General features: G+C 36.9%; 1 protein-coding gene across 1 annotated transcript in view; it reads left to right on the top strand.

Annotated features, from left to right (window-relative positions):
* The first annotated feature begins 733 nt into the window (after positions 1–733).
* DNTT (DNA nucleotidylexotransferase) overlaps positions 734–18,063 on the top strand; it is a 1,045,168-nt gene continuing 1,027,838 nt past the window's right edge. Inside the window, exon 1 of the mRNA XM_053692399.1 lies at positions 734–936. Within this exon, the coding sequence (XP_053548374.1) occupies positions 734–936 (203 nt within the window). The remainder of the gene's footprint in view (positions 937–18,063) is intronic.

The raw sequence follows: 18,063 nt of genomic DNA, 5'->3' as shown, positions 1-18,063 counted from the left end.
CTCCCTATTGATGTCTATGGGGAAATTGTGCACGAGCACGTACAACCAGCTCACCGCTGACTTAAGCAGCGCTGGTATTGGAGTGCGGTATGGAACAAAATTTTGCTCTACGCTCACTTCTTGCCTTTTAACACCGGGTTTTTAAAAACCCGTAATACCAGCGCTGCATGTAAGTGAGCGATGAGAAAAAACTGCTCGTTAGCACCGCATAGCTCCTAACGCAAAACTCGTAATCTCGCCAATTATTTTTTACTACTGTTGGTACAATCATATAGTGCTCCTGTTTATAGCCAAAGAAAAACTACTTCCCACAAAGAAATCTCCCTAGAGCCTTTGTTGATGTTTCTCAGATTTAACAATCCATATTCCTCTGATCAGAACAGTTCAACATAATTAGCTGATTTAATTAGAAAATCAGGGAATGGCATCTATAATAATTTGGTAAAAAAAAACAAACAGAAAAAAAAAATCTTTGATATGTAAATGTACAAAATGTCCAATACTTGTTCAAGAGAAAGTGCATCTGCTCAGGATTCTTCAGTCATTTGATTACATGAAATACATTGCTGTTTTTGTTCAAAAGTAGTTATTTATTTGCAGATGTAAAATAACTGTTGCTTCAGGAACCACCAGTAAGGCAAAGACATATAAATGGGAGGTAACATAAAAAACAGCTTTTATACAGAGGGGAAGCTCAGATAGACATAATCAAGATCAGTCTTGCACTTTAGTGATGGATCTAATAAAAGGACCTGCAATAGTTCCTAAGAGGAAAAAAACTAAACACTTGCAAATTTCCTCATCAGTTTTCAACTATGAAATTAAATTTAAGGAAGTTGTTTTATTTATTGTAGAACGCAAAATGGGAACAAGTAGAAGAAACTTCTTGATGGAACTGGCAAGAAAAAGAGGCTTTGGAATTGAAAATGAATTAAGGTATGGCATCCAAAGGTCAAAAATATTGCCCTTATTTATTTTTTACCTACATTTACTTATATCATACAGTATATTGTGTTACCCATATAAACCACAAAGCATCATTTACATTTGGAATATTGCACCTTATTTTTTTTTTTAGCTACATACACTTATATACCATATACCACAAATCATCATTTACATTTGGAATATCACATACTAAATATAAGATAGTCATGAGATGAAACATTAGTATAATTAAATAATTATCCTTCTTACCTATTTTCTCATACATTGTGTATATGGTGTGTTTTAAGGAATATAATATGTCCCATTGAAACAGTTAAAGGGACAGTAAAGTCAAAAAATTTTACTTTCATGATTCTGATAGAGTAGGCACTTTTAATCAACTTTCCAATTTACTACTATTATCAAATGTGCTTCATTTTCATAGCATCTTTTATTAAAGAGTAAAACTAGGTAGGCTCATAACAGCTCAGATTTAACAATCCATATTCCTCTGATCAGAACAGTTCAACATAATTAGCTGATTTAATTAGAAAATCAGGGAATGGCATCTATAATAATTTGGTAAAAATTTGGAAATAGCACCCACTTTATGCCAAATGCAATGTTTAAATGTAATATTTATAAACTAAAAAAGTATCTATCATCTATCAATTTATCTATCTATCTATCTATGTATCTATCTATCTATCTATCTATCTATCTATCTATCTATCTATCTATCTATCTATCTATCATCTTGCTATCTATCATCTATCTATTTATCTATCTATCTATCATCTATCTATCTATCTATCTATCTATCTATGTATCTATCATCTATCTATCTATCTATCTATCTATCTCTGTGTGAACACACACACACATATATATATATATATATATACAGGGAGTGCAGAATTATTAGGCAAGATGTATTTTTGAGGATTAATTTTATTATTGAACAACAACCATGTTCTCAATGAACCCAAAAAACTCATTAATATCAAAGCTGAATAGTTTTGGAAGTAGTTTTTAGTTTGTTTTTAGTTATAGCTATTTTAGGGGGATATATGTGTGTGCAGGTGACTATTACTGTGCATAATTATTAGGCAACTTAACAAAAAACAAATATATACCCATTTCAATTATTTTTTTTTACCAGTGAAACCAATATAACATCTCAACATTCACAAATATACATTTCTGACATTCAAAAACAAAACAAAAACAAATCAGTGACCAATATAGCCACCTTCCTTTGCAAGGACACTCAAAAGCCTGCCATCCATGGATTCTGTCAGTGTTTTGATCTGTTCACCATCAACATTGCATACAGCAGCAACCACAGCCTCCCAGACACTGTTCAGAGAGGTGTACTGTTTTCCCTCCTTGTAAATCTCACATTTGATGATGGACCACAGGTTCTCAATGGGGTTCAGATCAGGTGAACAAGGAGGCCATGTCATTAGATTTTCTTCTTTTATACCCTTTCTTGCCAGCCACGCTGTGGAGTACTTAGACGCGTGTGATGGAGCATTGTCCTGCATGAAAATCATGTTTTTCTTGAAGGATGCAGACTTCTTCCTGTACCACTGCTTGAAGAAGGTGTCTTCCAGAAACTGGCAGTAGGACTGGGAGTTGAGCTTGACTCCATCCTCAACCCGAAAAGGCCCCACAAGCTCATCTTTGATGATACCAGCTCAAACCAGTACTCCACCTCCACCTTGCTGGTGTCTGAGTCGGACTGGAGCTCTCTGCCCTTTACCAATTCAGCCACGGGCCCATCCATCTGGCCCATCAAGACTCACTCTCATTTCATCAGTCCATAAAACCTTAGAAAAATCAGTCTTGAGATATTTCTTGGCCCAGTCTTGACGTTTCAGCTTGTGTGTCTTGTTCAGTGGTGGTCGTCTTTCAGCCTTTCTTACCTTGGCCATGTCTCTGAGTATTCCACACCTTGTGCTTTTGGGCACTCCAGTGATGTTGCAGCTCTGAAATATGGCCAAACTGGTGGCAAGTGGCATCTTGGTAGCTGCACACTTGACTTTTCTCAGTTCATGGGCAGTTATTTTGCGCCTTGGTTTTTCCACACGCTTCTTGCGACCCTGTTGACTATTTTGAATGAAACGCTTGATTGTTCGATGTTCACGCTTCAGAAGCTTTGCAATTTTAAGAGTGCTGCATCCCTCTGCAAGATATCTCACTATTTTTGACTTTTCTGAGCCTGTCAAGTCCTTCTTTTGACCCATTTTGCCAAAGGAAAGGAAGTTGCCTAATAATTATGCACACCTAATATAGGGTGTTGATGTCATTAGACCACACCCCTTCTCATTACAGAGATGCACATCACCTAATATGCTTAATTGGTAGTAGGCTTTCGAGCCTATACAGCTTGGAGTAAGACAACATGCATAAAGAGGATGATGTGGTCAAAATACTAATTTGCCTAATAATTCTGCACTCACTGTATATATATATATATATATATATATATATATATATATGTGTGTATATATATATGGAAGTCCAGCGAATGCTGATAGTTTCCTTGTTTTGTATAATTTCAGGCTTTTGTGTGTGCGCATATATTCATCACCATAATATAGGGATTTTTATTTCTTTCTGACAGTATTGATTATTACATTTTTGTAACATTTTACATTATATTATTACCTTATTCTAATATTTTTGTACATATTTTTTTATTAAAAAAAATTAACAGTTATAGATTATTGTAGAAAGGAGCCTTATCTGAACCTAGGTATTAAAAATAAACATAATAATCATCATTATAATCATTTTCATAATATCGTTTGTAGGGCAAAGGCATATTCCAGAGTATATCATACTGGGCTAAAATGTTAGATCTAATATACTGGTGCAATAAGATTAGAAAACCCCAGTAAAATGATTCATTTATAGCATTATGTATGAATAGACCTTTTTACAATACACCTATGACATCAGAATCGTATTCTAGAACAGTAATGACATCATACCTAACATGTAATACATTACAGACAATAGACATGGTTAATATGTTCATCATTTCTTTGTTGTTGTTTATCACATTTGTAAAATATGAAACAGCTCTCAGATCTGGTACTGTTTTTACAAAGTCTCCATCAATAAAACATATTTTAGTGTAGCTCTAACACTTTACTTTAGGTGTCAAGTAGAACTTACTTTATAGCGTTGTGTTGAGCTCACACATAACATAACTTTTAACAATGTTTAGTTTGGTCACGATATACTTTGAAAGTGTAAGGTGCGCTTCAGGGTTGGTCAGGTACGCTAAACATTCACTGGTTATTGAGTTTTACCATGGACTTGTAATACAGATTGCATGGTACTGCGATATTGATAGCTCACCCTGGACTCCACTTGTAATCTTTGCCATTAAGTGATAATACATTTTCTTGTAGTCTTGAACCTTTGTTTAGCCATAGGGCTCCATTTATTAAGTTAATAAATTTACCCCATGGACTTTCTCAGTAACGTCACTCAGCATTTTTTTTACCAGTGCGAATGGTATTTTTAAGGTTTAATTCATTATAATTAATAAAGAATAAATATAGAAAGCTAATGTCTTAAGATACTGAGGAAAATATTAGTTAACATTGCAACGTGACATATTTTACCAACAACATTTATAAATGTAAAATTCTATATTCAAGAAATAGGACCGCATGTACTAACTTGAGAACCCGTCCGGATAGCTTGGTATTGAATGGTACAGGGTCCGCTGGGTGTATGTACCATTAAAGGGACACTAAACCAAAATGTTTCTTTCTTGATTCAGATGGAGCATGCAACTTTCTAATTTACTCCTATTATCAAGTTTTCTTTGTTCTCTTTGTTTCTTTATTTGAAAAAGCAGGAATGAAAGCTTTGGAGCCAGACCATTTTTGGTTCAGCACCTGGGTTGTTCTTGCTGATTGGATAGCTAAATGTAATCGACCAATCAGCAAGCGCTATCCAGGGTTCTGAACCAAACATGGGCCAGCTCCAAAGCTTTCATTCCTGCTTTTTCAAATAAAGATACCAAGAAAACGAAGAACAATTGATAATAGGAGTAAACTAGAAAGTTGCTTAAAATTGCATGCTCTGGCCTCTATTTATCAAAGTCTGGTGGACCTGATCCGACAGTGCGGATCAGGTCCGCCAGACCTCACTGAATACGGAGCACAATACGCTCTCCGTATTCAGCATTGCACCAGCAGCTCACAAGAGCTGCTGGTGCAACGCCGCTCCCTGCAGAATCGCGGCAGCAGAGGGGTGTCAATCAACCCGATCGTACTCGGCGTTGAATTGCGGCGATGTCTGTCCGCCTGCTCAGAGCAGGCGGACAGGTTATGGAGCAGCGGTCTTTAGACACGGGGCCTCAAGCTCCATTCGGAGCTTGATAGATAGGCCCCATTATCTAAAGTCCCTTTAAGCTTGAGTGTGTAATGCTGTTTACTTTTCACAGCCTGTCAATCACCATGAGCGAGAGCGTTCAGGTTGATTTTAATGCACCATCTCAGAAGTGGCAGAGAGTTTAAAGGGACATTGTACACTAGATTTTTCTTTGCATAAATGTTTTGTAGATGATCCATTCATATAGCCCATCTGGTAGTGTTTTTATAAAAATGTATAACTTTGCTTATTTGTTAATAACATTGTGCTGATTTTCAGACTCCTAAACCAAGCCCCACAGTGCCAGATGTATACACGTGTTTACAGACTCCTGCAAGCTCCCGTTTATGTTATCTGTCTTTTCATATGCAGGAAAGGGGGGAGGTGGGGAGTGCCTGCTCTTTTTGTTTACCCAGCCCCTTTCAGTGGGTGTTCCAGCTAACCTCAACAACAGTGCTGAACTGGTAGCTTCTAAGTAAGTTTTTAAAGGGTTTTATAGTTTATTTTTAGATCAGTATCTGTGCATAGTCATCTTTATAGCAATGTGTATGACATGCACTTATATGAAAATTGGTGTGTACTGTCCCCTTTTAAGGGACAGTAAAGTCAAATTTAAACTTTCATGATTCGGACAGAGCATGCAATATTAAACAACTTTCTAATTTACTTCTGTTATCAAATTTGCTTCGTTCTCTTGGTATCTTTTTTTTTTTTTTTTTTAAAGTAAAACTAAGTAGGCTCTTAAGAGCTCAGGAGTGTGCACGTGTCTATAGTACTCTATGGCAGCCGTGTTTTGCAACATTATTTGTAGCTTTTGTTATACAATGTTGCAAAACACTGCTGCCATAGAGTACTATAGACACGTGCACACTCCTGAGCTTTTAAGAGCCTACCTAATTTTACTCTTTGAAAAAAAGATATCAAGAGAACGAAGCAAATTTGATAATAGAGTAAATTGGAAAGTTTAAAATTGCATGCTCTAACAGAATCAAGAAAGTTTAATTTTGACTTTGCTGTCCCTTTAAGAAGCATCGGTCTGGTGACCTCTGCTTCTGACATTGCAGGAAGCAGGTTGGTATGCACGAGCCTGCTCCACAAGGGCTCAAAAGCACTTTACACTGTTTAGTACATTGGGCCCTTAGTCTTCTTTCTAATTAGAGAAAATAACAAGTTTCTAGGAGTATCATATTAAAGAGACATTGTACTTGATGTTCTTCTCTCTTCTTTACTGTGTTCACAGTGATTCATTTTACCTGCTTAAGTGTATTTTATATATAGAGGCCTATCTATCAAGCTCTGAACGCAGCTTGAGGGCCAGTCTTTCGGCCGCGAGTCTGCAGGGGGCGGCGTTGCACAAGCAGCTCACAAGAGCTGCAGGTGCAATGCTGAATACAGAGAGCGTATTACTCTCCGCATTCAGTGATGTCTGTAGGACCTGATCCGCACTGTCAGATCAGGTCCGACAGACATTTGATAAATATGCCTCATAATGTATACAAATAACTTCACCTTTAATTTTTTCATTTTTATTTTGAGATAGTTGTTTTAGAGTATTGAAACTGCCACCTATACTGAAAATTTCTATTGGCAATAGAAAAGCTTTGTAAATAAGAGGAAGCAGCAGAAAAAAAATCCAACCAGTGTGAGATGTGAGAGCAAACCCAGTCCATTTGAAAGGGTGTTGATGCAGCATCTTTGAATAAAATTATCTTTGATCAGCCCCTTGCCTACAGTTTGGAAAAACCTTATTTATATATTTAAACTAGACAACCCAAGGTATTGATTTAGGCTTATTTTGGTATATTTGATGCCACTTTTTGGTCACCAAATACAATCATATAAAATAAATCGCTAACTATTTAGCAAACTTTGGGTTTCTCACTGAAATTATTTACACTCAACTGCTGTCATAAGACAAATTGTTGTAAAAGCTTCTCTGGGATCCCCTTTGTTCAGGAAAAGCAGACATGCATGGCTATGCCATCATTTTTTGGTAATTAGAAGGCCGCTAATTGCAGTTAAGCACCACACTACTGAAATTCCTGGCAGTGAATCGTTCAATCAGTTAGCTTGTAAAGTTAATATTTACTGTAGTGTAGGGAATACCCTCCCACTTGACACTTCCTACCCTCTGATCCCTTCCAAACAGCTTTCTTCCCTCCCCCTATGGATTACCACAGTTTTAGGTACTGGCGGACAGTCTGCCAGTAGGCAGTTTATTTATTATTATTATTATTATTATTTTTTAAAATATTTATTTATTAGTGAAGGGGTCCCACCTCCCTGATACCCCCCCCCCCCCCAAACAGCTCTAACCCTCCTCCTACCATTTTTTCCCACCATAATTGCTACTGGCAAAACAAATTATTATTTTTTTTATTTTCAAATTTATTTTTCATTTTTCTGTATTGTAGGGACCCCCTCAACCCCACCACCTTCTCCTTCCAAGATAACTTGTTTCTTTAGTGTAGGGTCCCACTTCCCCCCTCCAACTGATATTTTTCTGCAGTGTAGGGAACCAACCCTTCCTCTCTTTCCAAAATAATTTGCTGTAGTGTAGGGAATACTACCCTCCCTCCCCCCCTCTTGTGCTGGACGGAACCACCAACCTCCCTACTTCCCTCCCATCACTCCCACTGACACCAATGGAATATGACTACAGAGACTGACACAGTGTCAGTCTCCATAACTTTCGGCAATCTGGCTTCATATGGTAAGGGAGCATAATCAGTACTCACTTACTATATGAAGGCCAATGTCTTCTGCCCCCTGGTTGCGGCTCCCGTTGTTTAAGCTGACTGCAACATGAGCCTCTGTGCTGAACGTAGGTAGTACGTCAACACTGTATGTTGGGCAAAGTACTATGTGATGTAGTACCTATAGTACCTATGTCCATTTGGCACAAGGGGTTAAAAGAACATTTTAGCTTAAAAATAAAATGCTCTATTTCATTAGAACATTTTATTTTTAAATAAATCATTTTTTCACTGTGTTTTTAACCCCTGCCAAGGGGTTATACACATATAGGACCAGATTACAAGTAGCACACTATTGATAACGTTGGACATGATAAGCAAGATCGCTGGACTGTGCTAATATTAGCGTGCAACTTGATATTTCAAGTCCATAGTTAAGGCTATTTACCAGAGAAGGGTTAGCATATTGCTCTAGCACAACCTATACTTTCAATAGATATGGCAACTGCAATAAATAGCACACATATTACAAGCTGTAAGTTATAGTTTATACTTAAGTGCAAGCTAAAACTGCCCTAGAATATTTAGTGTGACTTGAGACCTAGAGGCCGAATTATCATATGTCAGTTGGACCTGATCCGACAGTGCAGTTAAGGTTCGACAGACATCACTGAATACAGACAGCAATACGCTCTCCGTAGTCAGCATTGCACCAGCAGCTCACAAGAGCTGCTGGTGCAACGCCGCCCCCTGCAGACTCGCGGCCAGTCGGCCGCCAGCAGGGGGTGTCAATCAACCCGATCGTACTCGATCGGGTTGTAGTTTGGCGATTCCTGTCCGCCTCATCAGAGCAGGCGGACAGGGTTATGGAGCAGCAGTCTTTAGACCGCTGCTCCATAACTTGTGTTTCTGGTGAGTCTGAAGACTTGCCAGAAACACAGGGCATCAAGCTCCATACAGAGCTTGATAAATGGGCCTCCTAAAGTAAACCTTAAGGGTTAAAAAAAAAAACACTAATCACATCAAAAAAATATTAAAATAAAGTATTACACATATATAAACTTTTTAATATTAAAGGGCCATTAAACCCAAAAAATTTATTTCACGATTCAGATAGAGAATACAATTTTAAACAACATTCCAATTTACACATTGGTGAGCCAATCACATGAGGCATCTATGTGCAGCTACCAATCAGAAGCTACTGAGCCTATCTAGATATGCTTTTCAGGAAAGAATATTAAGAGAATGAAGCAAATTAGATCATTGAAGTAAATTAGAGAGTTGTTTAAAATGGTATTCTCTATCTAAATCATGAAAGAAAAAATTTGGATTTAATGTCCCTTTAATATATATATAATTTTAATATTGATTAAAAGGTTTTAAAAGGGTTAAAAAGGGACATGATATATGATGTGTTTGACCAATGTGTGTATATATATATATATATATATATATATATATATATACAGTATATATGTGCAATGCATACAAGTAGAGGACTGATCTGTAAACAAGTGGCACTCAGGGTTGCGCTGATCAGAAGGGGGGAAGACTTTAGCAGCTGATAAAGGACAAATGCATCAGAGGGTAGCATGTAGCTCGCCAGTAATGTAAGAGTTAAAAAGTATGTACAAGGGTATAACAGCGCTTAAGAATTCCTTGTCTCAAACAGTAAGTATTGTTTAAAAGCTGGTTAAATAAGTAGATGAATAAAATTAGAATTAAATATGGAACAGTGATAAGATGTAATAAAACAGTCTTATAAGTTATGAAAAAAGGCAAAGTAGTAAATGTCCACTTGAACAATCTATTGTGAGGTGAATCCCCTTACCAGCATTTACCTCAAACTAATGAGGTAAGTTTGCCGCACTGAAAGGGGTACTCAGATGCTGGTGTAGGTAGGTCCGGAGTAATAAAGGGTGCATCCAGTAGTTTCCTCCCAGGATATTCAGGTATGCCAACCACCTCTTGGAGTATGTAGCTTTGATTTTTGCTTCCTCACAGGGAGATGGACCCCATTTGCTGCCCTAGATTTTGTGCCATGTGATAGGTTTGGATAAACTGTTAGATGATGCTTGAATTTTTTCTAAGGATGCTATGTTTGCTTAATCAAATGTTGCACCAGCATCTGAGTACCCCATTCAGTGCGACAAACTTACCTCATTAGATTGAGGTAAATTCTGGTAAGGGGATTCACCTCACAATAGATTATTCAAGTGGACATTTACTACTTTACCTTTTTTCATAACTTATAAGACTGTTTTATTACATCTTATAACTGTTCCATATTTAATTCTAATTTTATTCATCTACTTATTTAACCAGCTTTTAAACAATACTTACTGTTTGAGACAAGGAATTCTTAAGCGCTTGTACGTACATACACACACATATATATATATATATATATATATATATATATATATATATATATATATATATATACATATATATATATATATATATATATGTTTTAATATATATACAGGGAGTGCAGAATTATTAGGCAAATGAGTATTTTGACAACATCATCCTCTTTATGCATGTTGTCTTACTCCAAGCTGTATAGGCTCGAAAGCCTACTGCCAATTAAGCATATTAGGTGATGTGCATCTCTGTAATGAGAAGGGGTGTGGTCTAATGACATCAACACCCTATATCAGGTGTGCATAATTATTAAGCAACTTCCTTTCCTTTGGCAAAATGGGTCAAAAGAAGGACTTGACAGGCTCAGAAAAGTCAAAAATAGTGAGATATCTTGCAGAGGGATGCAGCACTCTTAAAATTGCAAAGCTTCTGAAGCGTGATCATCGAACAATCAAGCGTTTCATTCAAAATAGTCAACAGGGTCGCAAGAAGCGTGTGGAAAAACCAAGGCGCAAAATAACTGCCCATGAACTGAGAAAAGTCAAGCGTGCAGCTGCCAAGATGCCACTTGCCACCAGTTTGGCCATATTTCAGAGCTGCAACATCACTGGAGTGCCCAAAAGCACAAGGTGTGCAATACTCAGAGACATGGCCAAGGTAAGAAAGGCTGAAAGATGACCACCACTGAACAAGACACACAAGCTGAAACGTCAAGACTGGGCCAAGAAATATCTCAAGACTGATTTTTCTAAGGTTTTATGGACTGATGAAATGAGAGTGAGTCTTGATGGGCCAGATGGATGGGCCCGTGGCTGGATTGGTAAAGGGCAGAGAGCTCCAGTCCGACTCAGACGCCAGCAAGGTGGAGGTGGAGTACTGGTTTGGGCTGGTATCATCAAAGATGAGCTTGTGGGGCCTTTTTGGGTTGAGGATGGAGTCAAGTTCAACTCCCAGTCCTACTGCCAGTTTCTGGAAGACACCTTCTTCAAGCAGTGGTACAGGAAGAAGTCTGCATCCTTCAAGAAAAACATGATTTTCATGCAGGACAATGCTCCATCACACGCGTCCAAGTACTCCACAGCGTGGCTGGCAAGAAAGGGTATAAAAGAAGAAAATCTAATGACATGGCCTCCTTGTTCACCTGATCTGAACCCCATTGAGAACCTGTGGTCCATCATCAAATGTGAGATTTACAAGGAGGGAAAACAGTACACCTCTCTGAACAGTGTCTGGGAGGCTGTGGTTGCTGCTGCACGCAATGTTGATGGTGAACAGATCAAAACACTGACAGAATCCATGGATGGCAGGCTTTTGAGTGTCCTTGCAAAGAAAGGTGGCTATATTGGTCACTGATTTGTTTTTGTTTTGTTTTTGAATGTCAGAAATGTATATTTGTGAATGTTGAGATGTTATATTGGTTTCACTGGTAAAAATAAATAATTGAAATGGGTATATATTTGTTTTTTGTTAAGTTGCCTAATAATTATGCACAGTAATAGTCACCTGCACACAAATATATCCCCCTAAAATAGCTAAAACTAAAAACAAACTAAAAACTACTTCCAAAAATATTCAGCTTTGATATTAATGTGTTTTTTGGGTTCATTGAGAACATGGTTGTTGTTCAATAATAAAATTAATCCTCAAAAATACAACTTGCCTAATTCTGTATACATATATATATATATATATATATATATATATATATATATATATATATATATATTGACTAAATATGTTTATGTGTGTATGTATACATGTGTATATATGTTGTTGTTCAATAATAAAATTAATCCTCAAAAATACAACTTGCCTAATTCTGCACTCCCTGTATACATATATATATATATATATATATATATATATATATATATATATATATATTGACTAAATATGTTTATGTGTGTATGTATACATGTGTATATATGTTTACATATGTATTAACATGCATATTTATGTGTTTATATGTGTAAATATGTATGTGCAAACACACATAAACAAATAAGTCCAAATAATGAATATGCCCTCCATTATTCAACCAATCCTATTGGCTGATTTGAACAGCCAATAGAATTTCAGTAGCTCTCATCCTATTGACTATTTTGAACAGCCAATAGGATTTCAAAAGCTCTCATCCTATTGGCTGATTTGAATTTGAAGAATCAAATCAGCCAATAGGAATGCAAGGTACGCCATATTGAAACGGCTACCTTGCATTCATCTTCAGTGTACTGTGACAACCATATAAAGAGAATGCTCCGCGCAGGATGGGATCAGCTTCCAGGATGGCTCTGCTCTGTGCCGCCAGGGTGAAGATAGAAGACACCTCCGGGATGGATGAAGACCTCGCCACCTGGATGAAGACCTCACCACCTGGATGGAGATGGATGTCCAGACTTCAGCAACCATGAGTAGATCTCCTGGGGTTAGTATTAGGTTTTTTTATAATTTTTTTGGGGTGTTTTTTTTTTTAGATTAGGGTTTGAGCTTTGAAAAAGAGCTGAATGCCCTTTTAAGGGCAATGCAAAAGAGCTAAATGCCCTACAGGCAAAAGAGCTGATTTCTATAGGGCAATGCCCTACAAAAGGACCTTTTAAGGGGTATTTGTAGTTTTTTGTAGGCTAGGGGGTGTTTTTTTATTTTTATAGGGCTATTAGATTAGGTGTAATTGTTTTTATTTTTGATAATTTTGTTTATTTTTTGTAATCTTAGTGTTTTTTATTTGTCGTGATTTTAGTGTTAATTTTTTTTGTTAAACTTTTTTTTGTAATTTAGATTTTTAAATTTTTTTCATAGTGTTAGGTTTTTTAAAATTTTTAATTTAGATATTTTAATTGGTAGTTTTTTTTATTTTATTAGAATAGTTATGTTAGGTTAATTTGTAGTTTAATGTTAGGTTTATTTTTATTTCACAGGTAAGTTTTTATTTATTTAAATAGTTATATTGTAATTTTAATTTAAAGTTAGGGGGTGTTAGGTTTAGGGGTTAATAGTTTTTTTTAGTGTTTTGTGATGTGGGACGCCAGTGGTTTATGGGTTAATAGGTTTATTTAGTGGTGGAGATATGGGAGGCCAGAGGTTTAGGGGTTAATAACTTTATTACAGTGGCAGCGATGTCGGGGAGAGGCGGGATACGGGTTTATAACTTTTATTGTGTTGGCGATGTCGGGAGCGACAGATTAGGGGTTAATAACTTTGTTTAGGTGTCGGCAATGTCGGGAGTGGCGGAATAGGGATTAATAACTTTATTAGAGTGGCAGCGATGTCGGGGAGCGGCGGAATAGGGGTTAATAACTTTATTATATTGGCAGCGATTTTGGGGAGCGGTGGAATAGGGTTAATAACTTTATTTAGGTGTCTGCGATGTCGGGGCGGTGGATTAGGGGTTAATAACTTTATTTAGGTGTCTGCGATGTTGGGGGTGGCAGATAAACGGTGTTTAGACTTGGGGTTTATGTTAGGGTGTTAGGTTTTAAACGTAACGTTTTTCCCCATAGACATCAATGAGGTTGCATTACGGAAAATTTTCATTCCGCACTTCAGGTGTTAGTTTTGTTTCTGACACTCTCTCCCTATTGATGTCTATGGGGGAAAGCGTGCACGAGAACGTCAAAGCAGCCCTTGAATTTTATGCGGTATGGAGCTTAACGTCACCATATTGAACGCAAAAGGAGGCTTTTCAGAAACTCGTAAAGGCAGGGCTATGGAGGGTGAAATAACGCAACTTTTGTTGCGTTCGTTTCGCACCCTGTTTAGCGCAAAACTCGTAATCTAGGTGAAAGCTTTTTGTTTTGTAGCGTGCCCTATAAAAATCTATGGGGAGAGGGAGTTTGCGAGGTCACATTATCTGAAGTCCTAAAGTTAGTGAGCCTGAGTCTTGCTCGCATGCTATCTTTTTACTTTCAACTTGTAATACGTATAATAATCCGGTCATGCTGTTTTTTACTTTTAGCGCAGTTAGCGCTCAAGCAATATTTTTTAACACCCATAGTTAACATTTCTCACCTTGGATGCTACTTTTTATGCTACTAAGCAAACACAGAAAGTGATTGGTGGATACCTTCATATGCCAGTGCATTGTACCTTGGTTATGGATTTTAGAAAGTGCCATTCTGGTAAAAATAGAAAATGTACTATCAAAATAGATCACTCTATCTTTCCTTATAGCAAAACTTTTGTCAATTGGTTGTATTCCCCTTTTTTGATCAATATGGGAACATTCAATAGAAAAATGGTTATACCATTTCGTATAATTAGCATGTTATGTGACCTGTTTAGAACAGTTTTTTTTTACATTTTCTTTCCTATTTTGTTTTTATACACACAATTTAGATTATGGCAGAGGAAGTCATAGAAAGGAAGCCCTATATTATATTGGTTTGTATGCCAAAAAACAGCCACAGCTGCACAATATCAAGGGAAAATTGTAGTTCCGATTCTGCAGTTACCACCACAACAGCAAACATCAGATGGCACCTATCCCAGTGTGCCAGCATGATAACAAATTAATGTGAATATTTTATATAAACTAGATAATGCACAGGAAGCAGACGTTATATCTCCAACTGATTTCTTTGCACAGGAAAAATTACCACTGGCTGCGGTATTAAAAAAAAACTGCAGATAAACTTATAATTATCATTAGTAATAAACAAGAAATCTTTCTGTTTATTATGTCATTTTTTTTTTTAAGTGTAATGATTACAGTTTATTAAAAATAGTTATGTAGCTTCTGTCATAAACTGTAAAACAAATCTAATTATTAACCAAAAATAGATGTTTGTTCAGAATATTGCTGCTAAATTATGCAACTGTGTTATTGTCTAATGCAATTACTGAAGTGACAGAGAAAATGAAATGAGTTAGAGAATCTTTTTCATCAAGATTACATTTGACATTACCAACTGATGTATGTACATAGAGGAATTGCTATCAGATCTTAGAGGCACATAAGGGTCACAATTATAATTGCATGATCTGTATAAAACATTAAAGAAGAAATAACAACGAGGATGCTCAGGAACTTACAACCTAAATGGTTTATTCAAATGAACAGGTGGAGCACTAAACAGTGTGCAAGGTAAGCAAGATCTGACGCGTTTCACGCATGCTCACATGCGCTTCATCAGAGATCTACAGGTGTTCACCAGGTAAGTGGTTAAATACAATATAGCAGCCAATAGGAATGCTAATTGGCAAAAACAATTCACGAGTACTATAATCTACTAATCTCAAACATGAAAAATGTGAAAAGTGACATAAAAACGTAAAAGACATATATAAAAACAAATTCACCATTTGATATTACTACTACTATGTGTGACTAATAGGTGACATCTCTAAGCCCCCCTTGTGAGGGGTAATATGCTACTGAAATCTAAAGCTATATCTATGCTAAAGCTATTTGATCTCCAGATAAATAAATAAAGGAGAATGGGATATTCCAACTGTGAAGGAAATATCTCATGAGTTATAACTAATCACGCCGAAGCAGTACACCCAGTACTTTGCATTTACACTTTGCAGGGACAAAAAGTAATAGGAGGGACTGATTTTTTCTTGTTTTCCCTTAAAACATTATATATATATAAAAATCTGTGAGCCCTTTCCAGTCCAACACCTTGTCATATACCATATCATATTAAAGGAACAGTCTAGTCAAAATTAAACTTTCATGTTTCAGATAGGGCATGCAATTTTAAACAACGTTCCAATTTACTGTCATCAAATTTGCTTTGTTCTCTTGGTATTGTTTGTTGAAAGCTAAACCTAGGTAGGCTCATATGCTAATTCCTAAGCAACTGAAGGCTGAATTTTGACAGTTTTTCACAGCTAGTCAGCGTCAGTTCATGTGTGCCATATAGATAACATTGTGCCCACTCCTGTGGATTTACTTAGGAGTCAGCACTGATTGGCTAAAATTTAAGTCTGTCAACTATCAAAAATTTCTTAATGCAACTTTGGCTTTAGCACACTTTGGCTTAGTGTACTTTTGGGTTAGAACTTGAGCAAAAGCCAGAAAAGAGTTTTGTAGTGCCCCATAGAAGTTAAGGAGTTAGCAAAGCCAAGCAATCAGGGGCGCGATCCGATATACGGCGTAGTTTTCGGTGCAAGCGATGTAACCCGCACCGCCCATAGTTTCACCTCGCACATCGGGGTATTACATATACCCCGCCGGCAGTTGCTAAAGTGCCGTAAGTCGGACAAACTAGCGATGTCCAGAAATGAGCGTAACTACAAATTTCTTGAGTCGCCAGTGACTTACGGAACTTTAGGAACTGCCTGTACCTAAAAAAACTAACTAAAGTATTAAATCTCCCATAACTGTCTAACACGCCTCCCAAAAATAGCCCGACACGTATACCCCTATATCCGCAATCCCCCCTCTCACTCCTAATAATAAATGTATTAACCCCTAGACCGACAACCCCCCACAACGCAATAAGCCTAATTATTAACCCCTAAACCACCATAGCCCACACCACAATAAACCTATCCTAGTATTAACCCCTAAACCACCGCTCCCGGACCCCACCGCACCTAAATAAAGTGTTTAACCCCTAAACCGTCGCTCCCGGACCCCACCGCCACCTACATTAAATATATTAACCCCTAATCTGACCCCCCCTTCACCGCCGCCACCTACATTAAATTTATTAACCCCTAATCTGACCACCCCTACCCCGCCGCCACCTACATTAAATATATTAACCCCTAAACCTGTCTAACCCTAACACCCCCTAACTTAATTATTATTTAAATAAATCTAAATAATATTAATATTATTAACTAAATTATTCCTTTTTAAAACTAAATACTTGCCTATAAAATAAACCCTAAGATAGCTACAATATAATTAATAATTACATTGTAGCTATTTTAGGATTTATATTTATTTTACAGGTAACTTTGTATTTATTTTAACTAGGTACAATAGCTATTAAATAGTTAATAACTATTTAATAGCTACCTAGTTAAAATAATTACAAAATTACCTGTAAAATAAATCCTAACCTAAGTTACAAATATACCTAACACTACACTATCAATAAATTAATTAAATAAATTAACTACAATTATCTAAAATAAAATACAATTAAATAAACTAAACTATATTACATAAACAAACACTAAATTACAAAAATTAAAAAAATATTACAAGAAGTGTAATCTAATTACACCTAATCTAAGCCCCCTAATAAAATAAAAAAGCCCCCCAAAATAATAAAATTCCCTATCCTAAACTAAATTACAAATAGCCCTTAAAAGGGCCTTTTGCAGGGCATTGCCGCAAAGTAATCAGCTCTTTTACCAGCCCTTAAAAGGGCCTTTTGCGGGGCATTGCCCCAAAGTAATCAGCTCTTTTACCTGTAAAAAAAAAGAAATACAATACTCCCCCCAACATTACAACCCACCACCCAAACACCCCTACTCTAAAACCCACCCGATCCCCCTTAAATAAACCTAACACTACCCCATTGAAGATCACCCTACCTTGAGCCGTCTTCACCCAGCCGGGCACTACTGGTCATCTGATGGGGCAGAAGAGGACATTCGGACCGGCAGAAGTCTTCATCCGATCGGGGCAGAAGAGGTCCTCCATCCTGCAGAAGTCTTCATCCAAGCGGCATCTTCTATCTTCATCCTTCCAGCGATGAGCGGCTCCATCTTG

The sequence above is a fragment of the Bombina bombina genome, chromosome 9 (genome assembly GCF_027579735.1).
Source record: "Bombina bombina isolate aBomBom1 chromosome 9, aBomBom1.pri, whole genome shotgun sequence".
Classification (NCBI taxonomy): domain Eukaryota; kingdom Metazoa; phylum Chordata; class Amphibia; order Anura; family Bombinatoridae; genus Bombina; species Bombina bombina.
The sequence above is the reverse complement of the archived record's forward strand: the minus strand, read 5'-3'. Positions and strand labels throughout refer to the sequence as shown.